Source organism: Pollicipes pollicipes, unplaced genomic scaffold (assembly GCF_011947565.3).
Source record: "Pollicipes pollicipes isolate AB1234 unplaced genomic scaffold, Ppol_2.1 Scaffold_4002;HRSCAF=4701_pilon_pilon_pilon, whole genome shotgun sequence".
NCBI lineage: Eukaryota > Metazoa > Arthropoda > Thecostraca > Pollicipedomorpha > Pollicipedidae > Pollicipes > Pollicipes pollicipes.
Genome location: NW_023596420.1, coordinates 9,277,041 through 9,304,540, shown reverse-complemented (window position 1 = coordinate 9,304,540; position 27,500 = coordinate 9,277,041). Strand labels below are relative to the sequence as shown.

The 27,500-nt window shown below is 51.2% G+C and overlaps 1 protein-coding gene and 1 pseudogene across 1 annotated transcript; both read right to left on the bottom strand.

The window, feature by feature from the left end:
- Nucleotides 1-6,459: 6,459 nt before the first annotated feature.
- Nucleotides 6,460-9,217, bottom strand: LOC119093879 (acidic repeat-containing protein). Its single transcript, XM_037216894.1, has 4 exons — nucleotides 9,136-9,217; nucleotides 8,202-8,641; nucleotides 7,577-7,786; nucleotides 6,460-7,280 (listed from the first exon to the last, which is right to left on the bottom strand). Exons 2-4 carry the CDS (start codon nucleotides 8,586-8,588, stop codon nucleotides 6,645-6,647), a joined length of 1,233 nt encoding a protein of 410 aa, XP_037072789.1. The 5' UTR covers nucleotides 8,589-8,641; nucleotides 9,136-9,217; the 3' UTR covers nucleotides 6,460-6,644.
- Nucleotides 9,218-9,219: 2 nt separating this feature from the next.
- LOC119093516 (uncharacterized) overlaps nucleotides 9,220-27,500 on the bottom strand; it is a 27,485-nt pseudogene continuing 9,204 nt past the window's right edge.

Here is a 27,500-nt window from a genome sequence, read left to right as displayed (position 1 = left end):
CTCTTATTTCTATATGGAATGGGACTTTTAAACCCACGGCTAGACAGCTGCCTACGTACCGCGAAGGACTTTCTCCATCGCTCCCCGCGAGGAGTCGTAACGCAAAGCATCTATGACGCATTTAGCCCGTGGCGACCAAAATCCTTTCATCATGCGCGTTGGATATTCACAGTCGGCCCAAGCTGTACGCAGTATATGAGCTACGCAAGATAATTGATTTGACGTATGAACGCAGGCCTGACTACAGCGCGTCCTCTCTTATGGCACACCATTCAGGCCGCACATATCAATGATCGGCTATTTGCCTACAGGCTGTTCATTGAAACGCATAGAGGAATACCTGGCAGGGTGTCGGCAAGCCATGTAACAACACACGTTAGCGACGGATTTGTACCATACACATGCTAATAAACGCGGTGTGGTGCAAGCCGAGATGAGCGCACGAAATATAACAAACCAGAACTAATGTGCGGGCACGTAGTCTGAAAGGACCTACAAAACGCATCTTCTTGATTGGCCGAAAAGAGGGGAAAAAGGCCAAGGACCTCGGAGTCGCCGAAGGGTCGGCGATTCCTCCGCCGGGCTTACATTTTGAAAGGTGAAGGCGCCGAGTGTCCAGCTGTCAATGCGGTGGGCCGACAGGGATCCCCACACCGTGCCCGTCTCATTGTCTTAACGTTCCCACGTATTGTTTGTACGTGCCCCCTTCGACGAGGTCAGTGTTTTTGAAAGGTCCCCCCCCCCCCACTGATCGTCCTAGCGCGCATGTCCGGAACAAGCGCCCGGGCCCCAACGTAGCAAACCAAAACCCTACTCGCACATGAAAAAACAGCCTTCGGCCCACGGCGAATAGATACGCCGCGAACAACACCCACAGAGGAGCCTCCTTGATGGTGCAGCATTCAGGGGGGGGGGGGGGGGCGGGGGTAATGAGAACATACGCTTCGTTATCAAGTAGGTGCATCATATCTAGGTAAATAATTAATGTCGACGACAACAAAAAACAAAATAACGCCTTCTAGTTATCCAGTAAAGTGTACTGGTAAACTAAAACAGGACCTCCTGATTCATAGAGGGCCTCCTTATCCAGTACAGAAGGCTTCCTTTTCAAGAAAGGGGCCTCCTAATCTGTCCAACGGGCCTCGTAATCCCAGAACAGGGCATCCTAATTCGGACAGGGCATCCATCTGATGCACGAAAGGGGCCTCTCGTTCCAGAAAAGACGTCTTCTGAGTATGTGTGGTCTCTCCTAACCCAGACCAGAGCTTCCTAGTTCAAGATGGGAGCCTCCTGAGCCGGCAGAGGGGCCTCCTTAACACAACATTGTGCTTCTTGATCTAGAGTATGGCCTATCTTATTCATAAAGGTAGCCTTATGATCCATGCAACGAGCCCCTTGAAATAGAAAAGGATCGTCTGGGCTCAATTTTTCACTCTCTAGCTCAGTCATGCGGACCTCCTTAATCTGAATTTTTGTAATCTGCGGATCTGTACAATGTTTTTAGTTTGGGAAAATGGGCCTCCCCATTTAGGGGGAAGGGAGGGGGAATACATACTCTTGCCCCACTGCCAACAGGTCGGAGGGCTGACTCTTCTGCCTGCCCCCTCCCTGCTGCGCCACCCTTGGTTTATGTCAGAGACGATAGACGGCGCTACACCGACGCCAACAGCGTCACGTCCTCACTGAGCGGAACAGGCGGTAGCCACAACGACGTAATGTTGCCCACACACACACACGCACGCACGCACGCACGCACGCACGCACGCACGCACGCACGCACGCACGCACACACACACACACACACACACACACACATATATATATATATATATATATATATATATATATATATATATATATATATATACATATATATACATGGCACGTCTTAAGCGTGTGGTAGTGTTATATACGTGTTAAACAGTTTGCAAAATCTGACAAAGACCCGCTCAATACTGTTTAAACACGATTGAACGTGACGTCATGGGTGGTGTCACTACCAGCCTGGGCGGCATCGCATCCGCGCAGTGAACCCACCGGGAACATGCTGTGCCTGACTGTTGGCCTCAGTTTTACAGTCGACTGAAAACAGGACAAAACCTTAGTTTGCCAAACGTCATTTACCTTCGTGACGATCAAATATGTTGAATCTAAAGAACAGAACAAGACTGATTTGCTGATATATGTATATATATATATATATATATGTTTAAATATATACATATACATTTATATATGCGTGTATATATATATGTATATATATATATTATATATATATATATATATATATATACTTGCTATATGCATTAAGTGTACACCAGACAATATATTCTGAGTAATATACCATGCATGGCTTTGCTTGCATCACGTGAGTTGTTTTATATATATATATATATATATATATATATATATATATATATATATATATATATATATATATATGCACCGGGTTTATGAGGGAAATTAGAGTTCTCCCCTAATGCTTTTCGCTCGTTTCTTTTCAACCGTTCGTAACAGCCAACAAAATGTTGTGACATTTCAATAGCGTTAGACACTAGGGTGTGTTATCAGTAGCAAAAAAGGTCTAATATGTGGATCGAAAATTCCCTGATTAATTGCCATATGGCGGAAACTTCATGTGCTTTTGAGCATGGACTCGCTGTACGAGCATGTTGTCTAGTATTACTTTAGACTTTCACTTCCCTAAAACAACTCACGTGATGCAAGCAAAGCCATGCATGGTATATTACTCAGAATATATTGTATGGTGTACACTTAATGCATATGGCAAGTTTTGCAGCCTATACCCACGGGCGTGGAGGGCGGGGAAGGGGAAGGGGGGTAGGGTGATCCCATGCACATCTTGCTCCTTGCCGAGGCCGTGCATTCGATGCAACGGCCCAAACAGCAGCTGCTCACAGCCTGGAGACCCAAAACGCGTGTTGGCGGAGATCACACGATAGCAGAAATACCGTCGCAGCTGGGCTCCACATATTGCGGAAGCTCCGGCTCCACTCCCGGACGTCCTCGGCAGTGTGGCGCTGGTCGCACTCCTATTGTGAACCAGGTAGGGTGAGATGGCCAGCGAAGCCCGCACTTTGCTCCTCACCCCGCAGTCGCTGAGGTCTCGCAGTGGAGAATGCGTGACTGGTCCGTGCCAGGGATCAGTTCGGTGAGCCTCACGGCATCGAACTTTATCGCTGAGGTGGCGAAGACTCTGGGCTGAAGAAGACCCTCGGTTTGCTGCTCACGAGCGGCGCGACGACCGGAACCGCCTGTTGGCATAGCATGCGGCCCTTATCCCACACCATGTCCAGCAACAGTTGTTCCGGACGGACTCAGTACCGGTTACGCTGGAGGACTGGCTGCACCGTGGGCTATGTGTGCCGCAGCAGCTCGCGAAGCAGCGTGATGCTCCGGAACAAATTGCGTAAGCCAAAGTCGCAGCTGCTGTTCTGCCGGATGGCGAGCATAGTGGCCGATAGTGGCCGATCACGCGCGGGAAGAGGTCCTTGAGAGCGCTGCTGGAGGTCTCGGTACATATGTGAACTAGGAGCAGGCAAGCGGCCATTTCAACCATCTGAAAACACAAGCGAATATATTGGAACAATTATTTACGAACTGCACGTTAGACAATACAAAAATTATTGCGCCTTTTTAGTGTATTTAATCATTCCGATATCCAGGGTACTTAAATGTGGCGAAGTACATATCAAAGCATTTGCTAGTAGCATGAACCAACGAGCAAATGAAGCGACATTCTACGGCACAAAATATGATGAGTACTCAAGAGTGGGCACATGAAATATCCATTGATACTTGATTAAGTTTAAACACTCACTGCTATAAATTCGAAGATAATGCGTTTTGATATTTACCTGGCATGGTTCGATGGTCCGATTCGTCGCTGGGCTGCCACGTTTCGGACAGAGCCGTTTTGAACGCTGGAGGCCCGAAGGTACAGCAGCTGCCAGTTGGTGCTCAGCTGCTGAATCAGGTCGACCGGCAGGTTTGGCACGTGCCCTGGCATAGGCTTGAATGCCACAACATCCCTCTCCCAGAACTATCTGGCGCAGGCCTTGCCGATGGATCCAGAAAAAAAAATTCAATCTCGTGGTAGTGCCGCCCCAGCTCAGCAGCAGATGAAGGAGGTTCAGCTCGTTGCCGAGCATCTGGCAGATGAACCAGTGTGTGCGGGTGACTCGGTGGCCAGCTCAAACAGCCGGAACACGTCGCCTATCGTCTCGGTATTGACGACCGTGCCATCGCAGCCGAGCACATTGATGTGACCGTCGCACTGCGGGCTCACGGAGTATAGCTCGTTGAGCAAGTGCAGGGCTCGGCCGAACTCGAACGTAAAATGAGTTACGTAGCGGCTGCCTGGCTCAGCGATGACAACCACGTGTTTTTTGACGTCATTCACTTAGCTCTGTCTGACCCATGTAGCTCCTGCCTTCGCGGCCTTCGGAGCAGAGGATGACAAACCTGACACGTGGATTGCTTCAGCATTTTGACGAGCCATCTCTTTTCTCGCTCCGTCTCTTGCGCAGCAGATATTCTTACGATCTACAATATTTGGTTTTAAGTGGCCAGTCCATCCGTCTTAGCAGCCCAACGGTGGCGTAGCCAGGATGTCTCCCCAGACGGGGGGGGGGGGGGGACGGAACCAAAGGGGCACTTGCACCCAATGAGGGCCGCATTATTAAAAAAGTTAAATGCGCTGTAGAAAGACAAATGTAGAATGTGAGATATACCCCATATTTTGTTGTGCAGTGAAGCGTCGCAGTTCTAAACGCACCACGAACATGATGCTCATCACGTACATGTCATGAACTAATCTGGATACCGGCCGGAATCGCCATTGTCTTGGTGGCTGTGGATATCGGAAGAGCTTGCAGGATCTGAGTTGAGCTCTGGGGCCGGGCCCTACCAATACCTCTGAGTCCTAGCAGGCGTCAACCAGGGGTGGCCCCGAGGACTTTGTCTAGCAGGGGGAAAGCTTTCCGGGTGTCTCTCAGCAAAGGGCTCTCGTAATAAACGCCATAAAATTTAGACATCTCCCGGGATTGTGGCCACTTCATTTTGACACTCAGGAAAAATTACTTGTCAATAATTTGGCAAGCTTCGGAACGATTAACTAAAATGTGTCGGTTATAGGGCCCGTAGATAATTATGCGTGGGCGAGGGGGAAGAGCAAGGATAGGTGGCTAATGTATATATATATATATATATATATATATATATATATAAAGAAATACATTTATCTTGTTGATAGAGTTACATCTATTTGCCAACTGTCAGTTCGCATTTGTTACCACTTACCACAGCTATAATATATGAACAAGCTGTTGTGACCTCTGCGTTGGATATAGTAGTGGATCTAGGACGGGTTCAGCAAAGCATGTTGGGTGGGGCAAAAATGCAAAACAAAAAAACGCAAACACCAATACAAAACCCTGGATTTCGTTCCCTCGTGCCATTATTATTGCCTTCTGATGCATTTGCTCAAATAAAAGTTGGATGCACAGATTATCTCTAAAAAGCAAATGTACGCAGATTTTTTCTGATGTTTCACACTTTGTGTGAGGTCATAGCCGCATCTACTCCTGCGCTCCCTCTCCCCCAACGGGGCCATTGGCGGATCCAGGTTTTGTTCAAGGAGAGGATATGGACCAAGAGAGGAAGAGTGTCCCTAATACCTCGGTGGGATTTCCGGAGATCAGAATGGGTCCTCTAGCTAGAGACCTGAGGTAAGGAGGGTCCCTGTTTTCGAGATCCAAGGAGGGGGCCATAGCCTTGTCACCCCTTTATCTGGACCTTTGACTGTCTCAGTTCTCGGGAACCCCTTAAATCTATGTTAACCAGGCTGGATAAAGGCCGGCAGAAGGCAACGCTGGTAAACGCCGCCCTCCTCAACCATCATGGGCCGTCTAAAGCTACTAAAGGCCCTATGCAGTTCGACGAGGCCCTGAATGTTGTAAGAGGATTTACAGATCGCTGGGGTCTTTTAAATGTTGATAGATGCCCTCTTCAGGTCAGCAGATTCTACACAAATGCCGGCCGAGGCCCACAGCAGATAGGGTCCTCTATAAGTCAGGGGCCAGAGGGGTCCATCGGCATTCAGGAAGGGGGATGGTTCCTTTGACCCCCCCCCCATCCCCGCACTCCCTTGGCCGTGCCTATGCTGTTCCATGCCCCACAGCGTTCACTACAGGTCACCTCTCCTTCTCGGGGCTCTCGAATGGCTTATGTCAGCTATTGAGTCATCATAACGCTCAGTAAGTCACGTTGGCTAGCATATTATACAGCTGAAGCTGTTGCCGCACCAGGGGCTTTGAGCGTGGCACGTCCATGTGCCAATGCTTTCCAGGACAGTCGGTATCGTGGCCAGTAATTCTCTTGAATAATAACATGCCGAGTTTGTAAACCCGTGTAAACTGAGTTTATACAGGCCATGTTGTCATTCCCGTGATCATTGTCAGGCGCTTACATTCGACCATGACTGAATCCACGGGCAGAAGTTACGTTAAGTGAGCACCGAGCAAGGTGAGAACACCTGTCTCAGCTCATGCTGTCGCATATCAATCCACCAGGCCGTGCCAGCCGCATTGAAAGCCATTCCGTCTCCGGCAGGCCCGGCCTGGTCAATGCCATGATCTAGGCTTGTGTGGGCCGATTTTGGTAGCGGCAAACTGTTGCCCGAGCAGTTGCATGTCTTCGCTGGATTTGAGTCTCGCTGCGTCCTGCTCCGCAGAGGAGCAGTTGTTCTTGCCCAAGGGGGATCGCACTCCCTTCGCTTCGGGCGTGCGGGGCGTGGCCGGCGCGGCGCCTGCCTGCCGCTCCAGCGCCGCCGTCAGCACGCACTCGAACCGGCCGTGACACCGGCCGCACACCTTGCGCTGCGTGTCCAGCGACTTGGAGTGCCGACCGAAGCTGTAGCCGCACCGCGTACATCGGTACGTGTACTTGCAGTGGACCTCATAGCTGTGGCAGCGCGAGACGGGCGGCAGCTCGGGGAAGCGGCGCTGCACGCGGCCGGCCCAGCCGCGCCACACGGGCCCGTGGCCGCCGCGGTCGCCCGACACAACCCAGGCGACGGCGTGGCACAGCTCGTGCACCAGCGTGTCGCGCAGCCGCTCAGCACTGTCTACCACCTTCTCAGAGAGCTCGATGCGCGCCGTACGCACCGTCGCATCTCCGCAGGCGGTCTGCTTGCAGTAGCAGAAGCCGGCGCTGCGAAGCATCCGGTTGTTGAACTTGATTTCGAAGTCGTCGGGTAGCTGTAACGAAGTGCGGCGACAGTGTTATTTACTTCACGATTGCACACATAAAGAACACAACGTTGTGCTCAACACTCACGGAAACATACGTGTTCGTGCGTACATGTGCGCATTACTCTGTTAACTACATGCGACAATCAAAACAAAAATGCGTGACCAAAGGACCAGGAAATTTTCATCCTAGCTTGCACCACGCCAGCGCTATCCAAGCTTACGTTCAAGAAGCGCGAAGTAGATAAAATGGTACGAAGCAACGGAAGCACAAGGTGATTTACAACCGAGTCGTAGCATTCCACCTGTGAGCCGAAGACTTCCGTGTTGATCAGACAAAACAAGCGTTTCGCCAGATTTATCTTCTTCCGCCCGAATTCATGCACGAAGCCTTCCGCCTCGGCGTCACGCCGCTGGTCCTTCGGCAGGTCCGCGGCTAGTGACGTCATAAAGTTGAGGGTGTCAGACTGCACGCGACCCGCGTGCTTCTGGCCGGGCTTGTCCGATGCGATCGTCTAGGGAGATGTGATAGGCGACATGAGACGCCTGGCTCAGAAGGACACGCAGAATTTTGCGACGGTGGTAGCGACTCAAATTCTTACCGAAAAAAACATTTTAGCGTGTCGTGGGAGCGTGAAGTCTCTTGCGTGACATCGACTACGGCGATCGACATACGGCGATATCTTGCATGATTCGTCAGCTTGTTCAAGGTAAGCGGTGGCACACGCTCCTAGGCAAATTTAGATGCGAGAAGCTGACACGACCGGTTCACGGCTTTGTGCTGTGGTAGCAGCTGGAGGACTGACCCTCCCTTTGCACGCTTTTGCGCATGACAAAACTGTTCTAAAGCCGAAGTCGTGCAAAAGAAAACCACAACTGAGCAGTACTGGTCGCACGCCTTGATGTAAACACGTGCAGACTTACGCTCACCTGGACCTTAGACTTCACGAATCGCTCATCGTCTCCGCTTTTCTTCACGTCAGTCGTCCCTTTCACTTGGAGTGCCTCTTTTGCGGGCGGGCGGCAGCGACGGTGACCGCCTTCACCTGCTGGTGGCGATGCGCCAGCACTCGCCTCACCACGGTCGTCACCACTAAGTTCGTCCCCGACTGATGCCCGGCACCCTTCATCACTGGACTCGCTGCCCTCTGACCAGCAGTCACTCTCGTCCGAGTCCAGGTACGGCTCCGGCACGTAGTCGGGGTCCGCCAGCCGGTCGTCCTCCTCGCTGCTGGACCCGTCTGTCGTGCCGTAGATGGAGACATCCGTCTGCTTGCGCTCCCTCAGCCAGTAGCCGTGCCGCTGTCGCTCGCTCATCGGTCGAAAGACTGGTGGCGGTCGAGGCGGCGCAATGCGCGCCCGAAGGCGACCTGCGCGTGCAGTATGACGTCACTGGGGACACAACACAGCACCGGCGAACCCCGTCGTTGTCGCCACACAGAAGGATGGGCGATGGAGATGGAGACGGGAGATGATAATCAACCGTCGACACGGGAATAGGCGATTGCCAGGCCTTCGGCAGGCTGTCCTCCGATGCTACATGAAAACTGTCCACAGATGGAAACACAAACATAGCTGTGTTTGCAACAGACAGGGGACATTCTCGATAACCCTGCCTTTTTATTGGTCCCGTTAACTTTGGAGTATAATTCTCTCGGTCAGCAATGATCGTTTCAGGACTTTGGGATAGAAGAGAGAGGATAACGGCTGGGTAAAACTACACGTACCTGGAAGCACATCCCCAAGACATTGCCCGCGCAGTGAGAATGTGATAAGAAGGGCGACTGGAATCGCTGGTTAGATCACGCTGCTGAGCTCGTCAAGCAAGGGGACACTCAAGCACGACACCTTCGTGTCCGCTTACCTCCTCACCGGCGCCGGGGTTTGTCCGAGCCTGCGCCGACCGCTCTGCACTGGCTGAGCCTGTGACCCGACGGCTAAGACAGCTCTAGCCCGCACCATTCTGCACGAACGCGTCCGCTGATTCACACCGCGACATCTTATCGCGTGTGCTTCATGGGCGCGCCGCTAGGCGGCGCTTTGCTACAGCCTCGCGGTAAATGAAGGTTGATGTTCGTTGCTGTGTTCGTGACGCGTCAGCCCGTTTCCCTCAGTTGAGACCCGACGCGTGTAGGAAGAGAGGCCGTGGAGTCATTGGGGAAGGGGTGGGGGAGGGCTTCGCGAGGCATTGTGCGGTGGTGACGTTCAGTCTCACGTGAGCCATGTTGTCGATGGCCGCCTGTACGGTGGTGTCGTCCAGTCTCACGTGAGCCACGTTGTCGATGGCCGCCTGTACGGCGGTGATGTTCAGTCTCACGCCCACATGCGAACCCCGAGCCGGGCTGGGCGGCTTTCAAAGCTCGAAGTAGGTTTTATGTGATTGACTTCTCGAATATGTTGTGAACAAACCGAATGTGGGAAAACTTCCCCAAACGACAAGCTCCCTTCCAATTAGCCGCCACGACGCCCACCACCTGCCAGGCCCCGTCGTCCCGGCCTGACACACCAGCTCGCCGCCCGAGTCGCCCTGGAACGTGTCAACGCCGCCTTCCAGGAAGCCGGCACATATCATCTTGTCCGGCACGAACACGTCGCCGTACACGTCTGCCCTGGCGCACACGCGGTCATCAATGACGGGCACGAGGGAGAGAGAGAGAGAGAGAGGAGAGAGAGGAAGAGAAGAGAATAGAGTAGATAGATAGATGAAGAGAGAGAGAGAGAGGAGAGAGAGAGAGAGAGAGAGAGAGAGAGAGAGAGAGAGGGAGAAGAGAGGAGAGAGAGAAGAGAGAGAGAGAGAGAGAGAGAGAGAGAGAGAGAGAGAGAGAGGAGAGAGAGAGAGAGAGGAGAGAGAGAGTAGAGAGAGAGAGAGGATGAGAGAGAGAGAGTAAGAGAGAGAGAAGGAGAGAAGAGGGAAGGTGACCGCCTGATGTTGGCCGAGAGTTGAGCTTGTTCCATGGAGGGCGACTGGTGCAGTAAAAATGAACGAAGCGAACCCCAGGGTCGGCGTAAATGGGACGACCCCTGCGGGTTGCCCAAGCCTAAAAACCTTAAAAAAGGGATGAAGGAGTGGCCTTCCTTTCTATTTGAGCCCAAACTGAGTTATCCCACACGTTACGAAAGCAATCGATAGCCATCGCCTAAGAAACACAATGTGTCCACTTGGAGAATTTCAGGTCAAACTGTAGCAATCTCAAGTAAGACCAATTTCAGTTATGTTTGGGAATGACGATAGTCTTGGATAAGAACGACGTTTTGGAACTAAGTAGGCACGAGTCCCAAATTTAAGGCTTTATCATGAGCAGTGCTGACATGTGAGATGGGAGCTCTTGTGAGTTTAGCAACGCTATGATAGATGACTGACGTTGTTTGAAAAGTGACATTGAAAAACTAGTGACTAAATCCTTGGATTGACTGCGAGCTGTGGTGCGTTTCATGACATTCCCCCCACAGCGTGAGGACATACAATTCATAATGGTACGCTGCGCATAGTGCGTCGTTGTGTGAGGGTGATTTTGTACAGAATATTACAGATATTTGAGATTTGAGAAATTTTGAAGTATCATAGTGTCAACCGATCATTGATTTGCCAGCAGGTAGCCGATGGTCAGTAGACCAAGCTCAGCGGTGGCTACGGCTTGGACCACGAGACCCTTGGAGTCGCCTTGGCTCTTGCCTCTGTTGGCGGTGGCGAGCCCTGCATTGCGCGGAGGACACGCGGGAAGCGTTCCAGGCCCTGCGTCAAGCTGGGCTGGTGAGGAGACGACTGATCAAGAAAGTTTTCTCTTCAAGGGGGGCAGGATAATAATATTTCTGGCGGCGACGGTGGTAGTGCCTTCGAAGAAATCCAGCATGTCTTCCTAGACATAGGATGGATGTGCTTTTAAAATCTGCGCAGTTGTGACATGATATGATGACAGCCAATTGTTTTCGTACCCCACCAAAAATTGCGTATGTAAATGTATAATTTCGGTAGATGTGGTGCATGTAGTGTGAATACACACCGATTTAAATTCCATAGAACTCAACAAGTCGGTATACACTTACGTGTGCCACTCCAAGCTGCATAGGCCTCGCTGTGCCACAGCGCTGCGCTCCAAAGTGGGTTGTTTTTTGACAATATCTACAGAACAAACTGGAATGGCAGCTTGGTGCAGCTCCATTTCTGGCTGCTCACAACCTAGACAATATCTTGCTGTAGGGTCAGCTGCATGTTGTATTTGATATTTGATGTCTTGACATCAGCTTGATCCCCCCAAATGAAAGCAGCGATGCGCCCTTTGGACGGCGTTTCAGGTGCTCGTCCACGCCCGACCAGTGTTGTCCGTGACACTTTCGTGTGCGTTCAGACCGGCCAAGGTGCTGCCGCACGCACCTCAGTCCTGGAGTGGTCCGCATTTGTCTGCACACGGTAAAGGACGGGCGGACCAGTGGATTTCCCTGAAAATGTTCGCTTCCAATCCGAGTTTAGAAACCTAAGTCAAACTCCCTAAAAACGTCGCTTCCATGACCTTGAAATCGGGATGTGGTGGAAAATTCCGAGGGGCGTTGAGGGAGGACTAATTCAGGGGTAGGGGCGGACACTAGGAAGTACATACAGTGGCGCCCCTGAGAAGATTGTTATGCCTTTCGGCTATTTTCTCTCGAAACCGATGCCTTTATGCCCAGCAGCGCGGTAGTCGCTCACACTTGCTTTGGTGAAAAAGAACGTTTCTTAACAAGCAATACATACTGTACATATGCTTTGGGGCATTTATGTAGTTCGTCCTAACCACTTGTGGATAAGTTATGGTCTATATATACATACTATACATATATATATATATATATATATATATATATATATCTATATATATATATGGGCGTGGTTATATATTGCTGCTTGTCTACTTATGTGCTATTCCTCACATTTTCTACGTTTTATCTAGCTACCGAAACGCCCGCGCACACCGAGGCCAGTTGCCTACTGCTCTTCCCAAAGTTATCCAACCATGCTGTGCAGTACTGCAGTTGACGCAGGTAATGCCTCCTCTTTGCAACAGGTTCCCCTACGTGAGCGGTAGCGACAGAACCGGTTTTGCGCCGCGTTTGCAATGCGCCAGCACAGGAAGCCCCGGATATACGATGCGCCACTTCGGTCCAGGTGCACACATTTACAGGCCAATTCGGCTGCCCAGTGTGCCTCATTGATTATGATTCCTAGTGTCATAGCGACAAATAAGGACAAACCGCAGTGGTATCCTATCTCACCTTGCACTACTCTCCGCTTCACGGTCACGACTCGTAGCTGATTGTCAGAACGAAACTTTGCAAAAGCACAAGCACGGACCGCATCACCCACCAATCTATCCGGCGCCAGCGTGAGATTGACGGTAAGCGAATCGTGTATGGCATAAACATAACGAATTGCAGCTACTGTTGACCTGTTTCCCATAAATATCCTTTCAGGTGAGGTTTAGATTCGAAATAACCCAACTTGGTAATGAGAGACTGGCCTCATACTGCTTCTTTCCTTGAATACTTTTCCTTGGCTTCAGACTTCCGACTGGCTCCTTTCCAGCTGCTTCTCATGCGCGCTCTCCTGCATTGGAGGACCTCCGACGAGCGTCGTGGTGGGGGGCCGTTGATGGGAGGAGCAGGACGCCAGCGCCGCCTTCTGACATAGCCGCCGCACCATGACACGCGGGGCACGGCGCTGGGGTTCGCTTCTTACCGACGCTTACCAGCCAGGGGCTCTGTTGGCTCCCTGCCAGTGATCGCTGGCTGCTGGGTGGCGAGTGGCTCCTTACTAGCTACACGCTGGCTGCTGGGTGGCGAGTGACTCCTTTCCAGCGGAACGCTGCCTGCTGGGCCGAGTGGCTCCTTTCCAGCTGAAGGCTGGCTGCTAGGTGGCGGGTGGCTCCTTTCCAGCTGAACGCTGGCTGCTGGGTGGCGAGTGGGTCCTTTCCAGCTGAACGCTGGCTGCTGGGCGGCGAGCGGCTCCTTTCCGGCTGAACGCTGGCTGCTGGGTGGCGAGTGACTCCTTTCCAGCTGAACGCTGGCTGCTGGGTGGCGACTGGCGCCTTTCCAGCTGAATGCTGGCTGCTGGGTGGCGAGTGGCTCCTTACTAGCTAGCACGCTGGCTGCTGGGTGGCGAGTGGCTCCTTTCCAGCTGAACGCTGGCTGCGGGCGGCGAGTGACCCTTTCCAGCTGAACGCTGGCTGCTGGGCGGCGAGTGGCTCCTTACTAGCTACACGCTGGCTGCTGGTGGCGACCGCTCCTTTCCAGCTGAATGCTGCTGCTGGGCGGCAGTGGCTCCTTACTAGCTGAATGCTGGCTGCTGGGTGGCGAGCGGCTCCTTACTAACGTTGGCTGGTGGGCGGCGAGCGCTGTGACGGGCCCAAGGGCACCTCTGTTAAGATGTTCATACCGGTAAGCATTCGTCGTCAGAAGGGAAGGGTGGGGTCCAGGGTCACCTTGGTTGTGAAGAAGCTGGGCGGTTTTACGTTTCCGCGGGAGGACATTGATGTGCGCTACGTTCATGCTTTGACTGATGTTGGATTGCTATAAATCACAACACTCAGCCCAAGGTATTGCTTTGCAGCCCAAACAGAGGCAGTGTGAGATACCGATTGATGGCTCGCTTTTAAACCATGTGCACCGCAGACACTGCAAGGACTACCACCGCGTTCGTGAGGGGCATCACCAGTGTTGCTGCGGCGCAGCCCGGATGATGGACCGCGCACTGGTGGTGTGGCGCTGATCTTGAGTGTCAACAACGCCCGTAAGTACCCTAAAGGAGCGAGACCCCCCGGCTAGTGGCTGGGTCTGGCTGGACGCGCCTGCCGTGACCATGACCATCTCATCTGCGTACTGTGAGACGGACTAGGCTGGCGGAGAAAGCCGAGTAAAGGTCCTGAAGGACGGAAACCTTTCAAAAATCAGAACAAAAGGATTTGGCGAACCAGTACGCCTAAGTGGTAGTAAACGCTAAGTGATATATGGTCATTCTATTCCATGCGCCGTTAGAGATGGCATGCTGCTGTATTCACCATTGGAAACACCCAACAGTCTTTGACATCTAAAACATCAAGTATTATTATATCATATAGCGTGGCATGAAACCTACGGTTCTTAAGCAGCTTTGGTGAAGATGTAACACTCGAGATCATTTCACGGACAGATTGAGACGAGCCATTAGAATCTATTTCCATCCGTAATTCAACACAGCTTATGCAGCCATGGATGTTTGTGGAACTCGCCGGCATTTCACACATCGCTCTTCTTTTCTGCAAATGGGTACGCTAAGCCCCTGTTTCGTGCGGGAGCCACATTATCCCTCCTCCAGTGACTTCTGTGCCGCCACCGTCCAAACCGTCAGGGGCAGTGTTGGAAAAACTGGACGACCTTTTAACATTCATTTGAAATAGCCGACAACAGGTGAGCTTCTGGATCATCCAGAGGTGAACCTAGGAGGATATTGGGGGTTCCCCGGGGCCAACCGCGGGCTTTCAGGCGAGTGAGTTGTCCAACAATCTTTTACCTACACCCTACGGTCTACGGTACGTCTGTTGCACGGTCTTACTGCATCAAGGCCGATCGCATCCAGGTGATGTGTGATACATGTGAACTGCCAGGGGATCCACGAGTCATAGCGGAAGGACCTTGAGGCCTAGCAAGTTACATGGACAGGCCAAATGAATTGTGACAGGCATGCAACTCTTGCAGCAGAGGTTATCAAAAGGTTCCATAAATGAAATATGTACAGATAGCAACTGCCACGGGTACGAATAACAAAGTCGCATCTGCACAACAGATACCAGACACATTGAGGACTTGTAGCGGACATTTGTCCTGAGGTTCACCCAGAAGGAAAGGCTGTTTTTCTGATCGCTAACATAGTGTGCATCAATAATAATAATGAGTCAGAGGCGTGCACAGGACTGCACCATGGTGGTATCAAGCAATCTGGCTATGGGGGATATTTTCATGACAGTTTTAAGACTATTCACGCGTCTACCAAGGTGATCTGTGCAACGTTACGTCGCCATGTTTTACATTCTAGCAAACATAACAGGGGCAGATTCAGATATGGTGGTGATGGGTGCTTGGGAGTGGGGGGCGCGGGGTGGGCAGTAGGGGTGGGTGGGGGTGGGGAGGATTTATTCCGTCCGGGTAACTAACCGCATTCACCGGCCCAAAACACTACGACAGGAGGCCTTAAGTGGTGATCGAACTGACACCCCTCTTTGGCAATCATACACCTACCGCACGCAAAACGAACTAGCTGACGCGTTCCTACAATCTTCCCTGCGTGCTAGGCCGTGCTATCAGTCGTAACGAATTCGTACCTCTGACATAATATAACCAATAAATTGTGTCTTTAATTTCCTTTTCAGCACACTGAAAAGGTGATTAGGCCGTCACCCGCACCCGAGTCTGCCTCTGCGCGGTCTCACATCCGCTCTTGCTTCATGAGGTTTGTTTATACTCCTGTTCTACTGCTCGTGGCCATTTCTAAACATGACAGGCAGTGCACGTACAAAAGAATGAGCAAAGAAAATGCACTGGCTTGAACTGTATGCATTCATTACTGACGCAAAACGGCTCATAGGCATCGTAAGCTATTCCTGATTATAAAAATAAAATAAAATAAAATCCCCCGAATGGGTTGCATGGGTGGCGAGGGGCTAAGAGTGCATGCTAAGTACAGCTTGTTACGGTTATCTTGAAGCGCGCAGTTCACTTCAACGAACGCTTTGGCCTCCGCCCTTTCGGCGGACCGGGATGCGGTGAGCTTTACGTGGCGCACTAAGCCACCGCACGGATTTCCCCGAGCTTTACATGACATGCCTTACGAATGCTTACATCTCTTCTCTAACGTGGCGTGCCGTGTGATGCACTGTGCATGCAACATTATGCCACATGTTGATCCCATTTCTTCCTCCTGAGTGCACCCATAAGGGTGCAACCTTTTGTCAACTGACCAGGTGCTCTCTGGTATCTCAGGCCATTCAGACAACTTGGAATTGACCTTCGTGACTTTGACTCTGCTTTCCTATATTTAGGCCGATTGGGATGAAGGGGCTGGAGGCACCCATAAATTGGAGGCGCCCGAAATGCTGGGAGCGGCCTGGCAAAGTTGCAGTCATATTCGTTGATTTAATCTCTTCGGCGCCCCAATGTGAGGACAGATTGAGAGGCGCAGCTGCCCCACAAAGTGTGGCCTTCCACTCATCTCGAGCACTCATACCCATGCAGGGTAATGTGGACGTAAAGCAGCGCGTGCCATTACCATCGCGAAGAGGTGTCTGCGATCTATCTCATGTCGGAACGATGAGATTATGGTAATGTACGGGGTGCATGCCGCGCAGACGTGGGCTTCAAACCAAACCCTTGCACAATGTGGGGATACCCCACCAGCGTGCCAAGGCGACTGAAAAGGCAAACTGATCCGTGGCAGGTGATGCTCGTCTGGGCTAGTCCAACTCAGGCTAGTGAACGCCTCACCCAGCGGCGCATCCAGAACTTTGCTGAGAAGGCAACGGTAAATGTCGTGGAATGACACGATAGTTGAATGCATACTTGCTCTCACTGACTACGTGGTCATGCATTTTCTTGACGACCAAAACGTCGTGATTTCAAAGCTTGCGCATTCACTTCTTTTGTTGACGTCAGAGGTGCTGTAGGTCTAAGCAGTTGTCATCCAGCTACCCTAGTCGTAATATCTCACCGTGAGTTTCATGTATTCACATATCTCTCTTTTAGCCAGAGTCCTTTTCGGCCGCTGTGCCTCTGGTTATACATCGTATACCTATCTTTCACCAATCTGTCAACACACGGCCAGAATTTATGCCATGTTTTGTGATTAGGGACCGACAACGGCGGTGGTGCCAAGGCGATCGAAGCGGCTCCAAGCCATGCCGCCGCATGGCTGCCTGGTCGAGCTCGATCACGCACACAGCAGCCACGCAATGCATTTGCATGTGCATTAGTACCGGCGTAGGGCAATCCACATGAACACGTGACTGTAGTTTCTGTGAAAAATCATGGAATTAGATGACGACATACGCTCGCATTACGTGCAACTTGCAGTCAACACATGCAAGGCAAGATGGAAGTTGGCCAATCTAGGATGCTCAGTAACGTGCCGCCGGCAGCCAGCAGCACCTGCTGCACACCCGGGCGAGATACTGTCTGGGCAGCAACTTAACTTCGTCCGGCGGCCCCTTGTGCATCGCCGGGTCCCAGTCACCAAACCACCCCTGACCAGCATCGGTCCGGCGCTCGCCAGCTCCAGCTGATGAGCTCTCCGATTTAGCTCTCCGTTAAAAGCCCGTTGTCGTGGACCAAAAGCCAGTGCTGAACGCGCGAGAGCATCAGGGCAGTGGCTGAGGTAGTAATAACAGCTTTCGGAATGCTTTGAGGCACCTACAACAGGCCGACCAAAATGCCGGCGGCTGAGCAGTGACACATGTGTGTGCCTGTGACATGACCTGATCAACGGTGACACCCAGATTTCTCACCTCCTCGCATGGGTCCAGCGTGATACCGAGAACACTGAATTAAGTATTTGAGAGTCTACGTAAACTCTGCATCATTTCGAAAGTGATGAAAGTGAAGTTAAGTTTTAGTTGCATTGACTTCACGACAATTTGCGCGGAGCCACCAACCCATCGACTCGGGGGGGGGGGGGGGGGGGGAACTCCTATGCGGGAAATGAAGCCGAAGCTCGTCCTTCCTGTTGCTTACCAAAATCCGGGTGTTAACAGTGTACTGAAAAATCGGTAGTAGCAGCATATGTCGCTATGCCATGAAGATCATGAAGAGCAAAGGCACGAGGGCCGACACTTGAAAGACACCATATTGCTTGGAGCGGCAGCAAGGCTACTCTGCGTCCCGACCCATCGCGCATCAAATCACAACATCACAGGATTGGAGTTGTTTGTTCTGTCCAGCTTATAGAGAGCGAATCCGCCAGAAGGGACGCCATACCCTAAGGCGGCTTTATGAAATGATTCTGATGGAATTCCTGTCGATAAGGCTGGTTTACGGAAGAAACTCGAGCTGTTGTATGGCGTCCGCCGCCCTGAAATAGAACGATAGCAGTGGCAAGGCCCGCCTAAGGCCAAAACAGTATTTACGTTTTGGCCGTTCAAGACACCCAAGGCGGCGGTTGCACTTTATAAAATCGGTCAGAAACTTATCAGCTGAGGTTGGCGTAACCTATCCCACATAAACCGTCCTGCAAGGACACTGGCTCCGGCCGGTGTGGGGAGAGGCACTCCCTCGGTTCCGAGCTCCGTTCACGGATGAGCAGCGCAAGCTCTTCACTTCAGGGCGTTGCGACCCCACCGGTACGTGAGCTCCAGGTTCTTATCCCGCCCGCTCCCTCAACCCCACTCGCATTCCTGCTTACCGCCCTCTCACCACTCCTCGTTCTCGTTTGCGTCCGGGAGATCAGACTTTCGGGGTTCGCCTCCCCGCGGTGCCCGCCTTTCCTGTCAGGGTGAGAGGCAGGCGACGCCATATAGCCTCAGCAGCTGAGTGCAGCTTAAGTCCCAACAACGGCGCCTCATCCTGGTTTTATCAGGATCGCCGTGCCCCCCTGCCCGCGTCGGCGGGTTGATCGGACTCCAGTGGCTGAGCCGCGTCGTGAGTCTAGTCGCGTCACGTAGGCGAGTGGACATCCGACCGTTGGGCTCCAAGGTGGGTGGGTAGGTTCGGATTCGGTAGCCGGAGTCTAATATCTTATGCATGGGAACTTCCAAGTCAAAAGCCCCCGCATCCCGTAAGGGGCATGAGACGAGGTTGTCGCCAGTAACAGCGCGCCTCTCGGATCTTGATCTTTCAAGGCACCGAGGATGCGGTGGCGTGTTTTCCACCGCTTTTAAGGCATCATAGGTATACATGATATGGTATGATAAGATGCATTAGACAAGAATAGATGTGATAGATAAGACAGTAATAATAGCCTTACTCGTCGGAGAAAAACTAGGAGAATGGAGAAATAGACTGGCTGATATTTCGGCAACATGCCTTTATGGAAACAATGGCAAAATTGAATTGAAAATTTCCTGCCGATGATCCTGCTCGATTTTTCATCTATTAGTTTTTTAAACAGCAACTCACAGTTTTTACAGGACACCAACATTACGGGGATTAAACAAAGATCGACTGCCAGCCATTACCACGATACAGTGCATATCTAATAATAACAATACGCAAAAATGCGTGCACGTGCAAACAGAGGTGTCAATTTTGGTAAGTTATTGGGGGGGGGGCAGAACCGGAGGCCCGACAACCTGCCCTCCCCCCCCTCACACATTTTTTCTTATTCGGATTTAGCCCACTTTACTTTGATTAAACGGAATATGTATTTTCAATATTTGTATAATTTATAAAAGTTTTTAATTTAAGCAGTATAGACATCATGCAGAGTTAGATCCGGGGAACAGACACTGGACGCACACGTCCCTTCTGACTGGCACGTGAAGAACCAACAATGGCGCTGAGGTCAGCTACTCTGATGACTCGTGACCACGGTGTTTTAGTATATTTACATTTTTAGTGCTTTTCGTATGGTACATTTTCATCTCTTTTCCCAGTTTCCCCGTTTCATGCGTCCCTTTACAGGCGCTTTTAGTAGACAAGCTTTTAGAAGCCTGTGCTTTTAACATTGTAAGCACAAACTTAGTTCTCATAGTATTGTGACGCCCTCTGGCAGCAGGAGTCCATTGTAGTCATCCTCTTATCAACTGGTGTTTGATGTGTTTTCCACTTATCTGGGGATGTTTTCCCAGCGACAGCATTCAGTCGTTTTGTGTTGGAACTCCCGCTAGCCATCATTATTTTCGGTGATTTTAGCGCGCACCAGGCCGTTTGGGGTCGCGACCACACAAATACGCGTGTATGTGTCTGTGAGCGTTTCATTCATCGAGAACCACTGCGCCTCTTAAGCGCCGGGACTCGGACGCGTGCCACAGCGTCCTCGGACTGGGCGCATTGTAGCATCTGTCCGTTCTGACGTGCTACAGTCTGCTTTTCACCTGAGCCCGACAAGCCCGTAGCCTATACCGTGTTTCACTTGCCATGTCGCCGACGATCCCGTAGGCAACGATTGCTTCCCAGTGTTCCAGCTATCAGTATGGGGCCGTTGTTGAGCTCGGCATCAGCGACAGAGCTGTAGAAAAGCCGACTGGTGTGAGTTCGAAACTCGGCTGGACGCTGCATTCCCAGCCGATCTACTTAAGAAGCCTGTATCTGATGGCATTGTCACGCCCTGCTATTAAACTATTGCTATTTATTTATTTGTATATATATATATATGTATATAATATATATATATATATAAATATTGCTAATTGATGCACTTCCAAAGCCCCGAGACACTCCGTCGCGCCCCAGGCCTATGGTGGGTCAAGGGGTGTCGAAGTGCCATTCGTGCACGCCGGCGAGCATCCAGGGAGCTCTCTTGTAGTGGCAGCTTGGCCAAGCTGATTGCCTTCCGCATAGCGAGAGCGGCAGCAAAATTCCCCACTCGGGAGGCCAAGCGCATCTTTTAATAGATTCACCCCGACATCGCAGATGTGGTCACAAATCAAGCCAATCTCAGTTCATTCCTCTACCAGCCCGCTGTCAGTGCTGCTCATGCGATGCCAAGCGACCGACGGATGTACCCAATACGATCGCCTGGACATTGGCGGAGCATCGCCGGGCGGGGAACGATAACGAACAGTTTTTGCGCCGCAGACACTGCGCTGAAACAAAGCTGCAAGCTTTGCCACGCCCGAGGCTCTCAGTTGCAATCTGTATTTTATTCTAAATTGATTTGAAGCGGTCAGTTCTCTGCGGAGCGCAACAAAGGGCCCCGATAACACCGATCCTAAAAAACCTCCCGTGAGTGACAGTTCCTGTTATGTAGACTGTACTTGGCATTGGAAAGAGGCAAATTCCCGGTAGTCTGGTGGAACGCTGCGGTGTTGTCCCTTCTCAAGCTCGTCAAGAAGTGTTATATTCGCTGGATTAAAGGTCTGTTTTCTTATGTTATGTAAGCTGTCGTTCGGTGACCGCGTTACCTCGGCGTTACGTAAAATGATAGGCAAGAGGAGAAAAGTCAGGCACATGACACTTGGATCAGAAAACCATGCTGAACAATATTCCGGGCGATTCCAGAAATGACCACAGCACAGTGTTCCACCCTTGAACACTTGACACTGTCGCAGACACGAACTGCGTTTAACAGCATCGCTATTTAAGGTCCATCTTCATCGACGTTGAGAGAGCCTATGATCAGATCCGGCGCCATAGGCTTCTAGTCAAGCTCGTTCAGCAGGTATCCGTGGTCCTCTGAGAACTTTTTGCAGAACTTTCTGCCGGAATGCCTTCTTCGCATAAGAGTGGCCCATGGCCTCTGAGATTCGTTCGCGTATGCGTATTCACCCCCCACACTGTTTGGATTTTAGCGGTTTTGCTGACCAAACGCTCACCAAAACGTTACAAGCACATGACCCTGCTTGCCATTTCATTCTGCCTGATTGGATCGCAGATGCATGCATCTGCTAGTCATAACATACTTGTTGCTGGTAATATACCCGACAGCCGTGCCGGATGCCTGCCTCCAACAGCCCGCGAGTGCATGGCGTCATTTTTCACGCTGATTGTATTTTAATCGCTAAGCATATCAGCTTGCAGTCAGCATTTTAGCATAACCCCATCGAATTCGCGCATCCGGCTCCATGATTACATGCACCCGCTCCAAAGTTCGTCCATTATTGGTACGAAGGCAGACCGATATCCCGGCCGCCCATCTTTGCGGCAGCTCCCGCGTAAGCGTTTTCAATTTCCACACCGAATTCATTGTAAAAATTGGCCGCATAGGCCTGCAAAGCACATCACCATGTTCAAAGCAGAATTCTACACGATTGGCTTGCTGGCTACATGTATCTGCCCTTAGCAATGTGCTCATTATCGGTACGAAGTGAGCCCGATCTTTAAGCCGTTCTATCTCGTGTGATTCTTGTGCATGCGTTTCTACTTCTCATGCCATTGCATTTTAATGGTTAGCGGCACAGGCTTGCAAGGCACGTCATCACACTCGCCCAGCGGTTCTACATAACCGGTCCGCTGGTCATACGCATTTCCCGCTGACAGTTTGTTAATCACCTTCACAAAGCGTTTTGGAACGTGACGTTCCTCGGCAAGGGCTGCGCCGCATTGATGTCTCGGCATCAGTGACGTCATCGCTCTGTGCAGAGTAGGTGAGAACTCGACTTACGCGCAGCATCGCCTGCCTTAGTCCGGCAAATGCGCCTGTACAGGACATTTCATTACGACCAGACTCCTTGTACCAGGCCGGCAACGAAGACCACAACAGTATAGGGATTCTCACCCACGCAGAATCGCTGGAATTGGGCCACGTAAGAATCGCCAGAAATAAGCTTGCCAACGCCGGCGCAAGGCGTGCTGCGCTTCGTCCATGCATTAGGGCGTACCCAACACCCGCCTTGGTCTTTTACCAGCCATCTATGTATTTTCACGCGGCTGTTGGCAGAGCGTATGGGATGCGGTAGGACCCAGCAATCTGATAATCATTCAGCCGGTTATCCCGGAACGACAGTCACGTTGTGGAAAGTCAAGGTGGAGGGAGGTCATGTTAAGTCGCTTGCGGATCGAACATACTTACGTAACCCACATATCCCCATCGTGTCGTGGACTCGCGAGTAACCAACTCGGTGTCGTCAACGTTTCAAAACGCTCATTGTGCACCATTTGATCGTTTCTTGTTCCGCGTTACGAACTGATCGGTCAGCGATGCTTCGGCAAGATTGCACCATCACTCACACTCTCCCCGTGTTCGAGCTGATCAGCCATCGGTGCTTCGGCCAGACTGCGCCATCTCTCACGCTTTCCCCGTGTTACGGGCTGATCGCACAACGGTGCTTCACATCCATCTCATGCTCTCCCGTGTTACGAGCTGATCGGCCAGCGGTACTTCGCCCAAACTGCCTCTCACTTCGTGCTACGGGCGATCGGTCAGCGGTACTTCGCCAAACTGCACCATCTCTCACGCTCTCCCCGTGCTACGGATGATCGGTCAGCGGTACTTCGGCCAAACTGCACCATCTCTCACGCTCTCCCCGTGTTACGACCTGATCGGTCAGTGGTGCTTCGGCCAAACCGCACCATTTCTCACGCTCTCCCCGCGTCTAATTTTTTAATGCGATTTTGCTCGACACAGCCTTTGCAAGGCTGTGACGAGCTTTTTGTCAGAGAGATAAACAGCGAGGTGTAAAAACGAAAAGTGGTAAAGGATAAAAACATACAAACACACACACAGATAAATGCAATGCACACTGTTTGACTGCAATACCGTTTACGGCTCACCGTTCTAATGGTACCTACATAGGTCTCACGACCACGACTCCCGGCGGGCGTATCACTATGCGCCTGCAAGATGAGGGCTCCGATCGCCAGCTCAAACAGGGTCGCAGCAGCCGACTGAGCAGACAGCTCATGATCCATCTGCTCTCATTGAACTGAAAGGCAGAAGCTCCGAGTGCTGGAGGCGGTGTACATCCGTGACAGCGACCCAATGATCAAGCGCCAGGTCAAAGCAAGGGACACATACGCTCGTTGGACGGCCCCGCCACCTGCAGCCAGAGTGTGACAATGTTCTGACAGAGGATTCCTTCGTGGATTTTGAGCGAGTTTCCCGTGGTTTTGCCGAGCCACTGTGACCGGTTCACCCGACTTTGTCTGCGATTGTTTACCATTAGGTATATCCTGTTAGGTTAAAAGTCGACAACTGTCAGAACTCATCATAAGAACTCATCATACATGTCATAAGAACTCTGAACTCATTTTTTCATGGCAACTTTTGACATAAAAAGTCGGCAAGTCGTTTCTTTTCTGTTTTTTAAATTGAGGGCTTAGAACCAAGAGCTTGGAGCACTTATTCTGGCCATAATCATTACTCAATGCACCAAGATACACTGGTTGGCCCTTACCTTCATGGAGGGGGGGGGGGGGGGCTTGATGCGATGACCTGCGGTTTTTAAATAGCTCTCTGGCATGTCGTGCAACCGCGCCGAAGGTTTCAGTATCCTATGAAAAGCCCAATGAGCGTGTCTTATCACCAAAAATATGTCTCTACCTTTTTTGGTTTCGGAGCAGTGACGGAATTTGAGAAGCACTGCACGGCGATGTACGTCCATGGAATGTCATTTTGCCAACATTAGGTTTGTATGCACATTCAAAGAAACAGTTTCGTCACTTAGCAAAGCTGGCCCACAAGCACTTGTATATGCAATTCTTTCTAAGCATGACATAAAACAGAAAGGTTTTGAACTTCTCTTCATCCGGCATTATGAGCTCAGAGTTCTTATGTTGAGTTAATAGCCTTCAATATGCTGGTTGAGCGACTTAGTCCTAAATCACGATTATCTTGACGTTAGCAAATTGTTTACCATATTTACGATGCATTTTATTGACGGAAGCAATTATTGACCGTACTGAGCCAGCCAATATAATAGTTACTTAGCTCTAAAACATCGCTCAGTGAGCACTTCCTGATATGCTAAATGTCATTAACAGCATCAAAACTTTAAACTCACCTCTAAGCATGCAAAAAACGTTGAACGACGTCGTTTGGGTAATGCACATCGACAAACAGTGGGCCTAACCAACGCTGAACAGCGCTAGTTACACAATGCACGTTTAGAAAGTTCAGCTTCTTTTCTCTTATCATTACATCATCGAAACAAAAAAAAACTTTCGGCTCAGTCGCCGAGTCTGGGGCAGTCCATCGTCAAGTTCCGGGCATTGGGTGCTAGGACGGCAGATTGAATAGCCGGAAAGTTCGGGATTGTTTTGCGGTGTTCGTCCGCGGTGTCTCCTGACCATGATGAGTAGTTTTCAAGCCGCATACTCGGTAGTGGTCGCCGCAGCCTCCCGGCTAAGCCGTCGGTGTTTCGTGCCATTCTCAGCGCCGTGCCTGGTGTCGGACGTCGGGACGCGGGCACAGGATTAGCCATGCAACCAGGATTAACCATCCGTTAACCATGCAAAGCATCTGCTCTCGCTCGCCCGGGCGCCCGTCCTCCTATTTGCTCGGTGGACTCCAACTGTCGCCAGGGCCGGATGCATTTCCTAACATGCCGTGTACCCTCAACGCCGGAAGGGCTCTTCACGTTGACCCTGGGTTCTTTCAGCCGCTTGGACGGCCTGCGATTGTCAGAACCATACAAAGTAACCCACCGAGATGCTCCCGATGCTCAGGGGCCCATGTGTGCGTTGGTACGGGGTTTTCTCCGCCTGTTTCCACTGCGGAGGACCCTACGTTCCCGTCTGAGGCTCTACCTGCTCCGTGCACTAGCACTGCGTCCCTCAGGCGTCCGCCACATTGGCCTTGGATTCTTCCTGATTGCTCAGAAGACCCTGCGCGCTAGTCGGTGGCCATGGATGGCGGCCTACCGGGGCGTTCCCGACCGTCCAAGGGCCCACCACATTGGCAGGTTCTTGTTGGTTCGGGGGAGCCAACGCTGCTAACCGTGTTGACCCGATGTTTGGAGCTGACCCGACACTCTCGATCGCTCACGGTTCGTCCACACTTATCTTAGATTTTCCCATTTACCCGCAGAACCTGCGCTGTTTACCGCGTCGTGGTTGCTGTGGACCGTGTGCGACTTTTGTATTGATCCTCCGAGCGGATTCGTAATCACGTAGGGTAGCAGCAAGAACCAACGAGCATTACCGAGAGCACAGCAGCACGAACGAACGGGCACGAACGAGCACAGCAGCACGGACGGTCGAGGCTCGTGTATCATATAAGTTAATGCTGACGTAAAAACGTGAGGGACGGTTCGTTTAAACTCATACTACGCCATACCGGTTGATATTGGTGCGTTTCCTTCCCACCAGCTTTGAAGAGCAAAAAAACATGGTCAGGAGAAAGGATCATACACACATCAGCAGTTTACGCGCATTAGCACTTCAATGGAATACAAAAAAAACAAAACAAAAACAATAACATGCGATGTTGTTTTGCAACGAAAAATGCGCACTAGAGCCGCGCCAAATTTGTCTTCCAATGATGAAGTTTCAGTTGCCCTCCCCTCCCCTCCAATTGTGAAATATCCATACACCCCCGGGTATGGCTAGGCGACGAGCGTGTGTTGTGTTGACATCAGCTGACGCTCCACATCAATACGTGGCCATTACTTGTTATTCATCCGAAATAAAACAAAAAGTCTATAAACAACGGAAAGCGATGGGGTATAACTATAAGTATTATTTCGCTATCGCTAGTAAGCGTGTCCAACTTCTTGTATTTTATAGCACAAAATATGTTTCGTGATTGAGACTTACAGGCTGCACAACATTGGTTGAGAGCCAATTGACGTCCGTTCTATCTAAAATCGTGCTCACGAACACCAGATATGTACGACATCGATTATATTCTTCTTGGCCTTAAACGCCGCATGGCCAATGATGTGACACTGTGACGGGACGTGAATGACGTATCTATGAAGGTTTGAGCACGCGCGCCGGGTGTCGAAAGTATAGTGGTTAACACGCCTGGGTTAACCACTGCGTCTGGGAAACCACAGGTACGGGGTTCCATTCCTCGCGGTGCCCGGTCTTCCCGCCAGAATGAGAGGTTGGCGGCACCATGTAGCCCCAATGACACGCCCGTTATCTCGGAGAGCGATGCTGGTGATGGCTTGGGTTACAGTTCTCGTCAAATCGAACGGCGCTGGCAACCGCAAGTAACGCCAATCGCAATAACGCAGGTAAAGCACGGCCGCCGCGTGCACTCGCGCCCTGGCCATAGTAATGACCATCGTAAAATAATGCTTCTAATTGTTTTTTTCTCAAAATTCAATTCGTTCAGTTATAGATTACACAGGCGAATATTCTTTTAAACTTTGAGGTTGTCCTCTGAAAGAGATTAGCGGTTACGGCACCACGGAAAATACAGATCTTACTTTACTCCTCCAGTTCCACTACCAGATTCTACACCACTTCCGTGTGCCGTAGAGACCAGTAAGTTATGTCACCTATTAATAACGCACAGGTGAAATATTGCCCGAACATCTCTAAAATGGACAATGCGGTGTCCAAAAACGTTCAAGGTTTTTTTACGATGCGCACCCCGTTCCTTCACCCGCTAGCCACGGCCTAGTATTAGCCAGGGCCGACGCTTGTGCGGCCTAAGGTGACTGCCCGCTCGCGAGAGTTCTTTGCTACTTT

What these genes read in the sequence shown, in the direction of transcription:
- LOC119093879 (XM_037216894.1), bottom strand. Translation starts at nt 8,588, where the DNA reads ATGAGCGAGCGACAGCGGCACGGCTACTGGCTGAGGGAGCGCAAGCAG. An exon ending in TCGTGAAGTCTAAGGTCCAG is followed by an intron (nt 7,787 to 8,201) that starts GTGAGCGTAAGT and finishes ACATCTCCCTAG; the next exon opens with ACGATCGCATCGGACAAGCC. An exon ending in CGGAAGTCTTCGGCTCACAG is followed by an intron (nt 7,281 to 7,576) that starts GTGGAATGCTAC and finishes ACTTCGTTACAG; the next exon opens with CTACCCGACGACTTCGAAAT.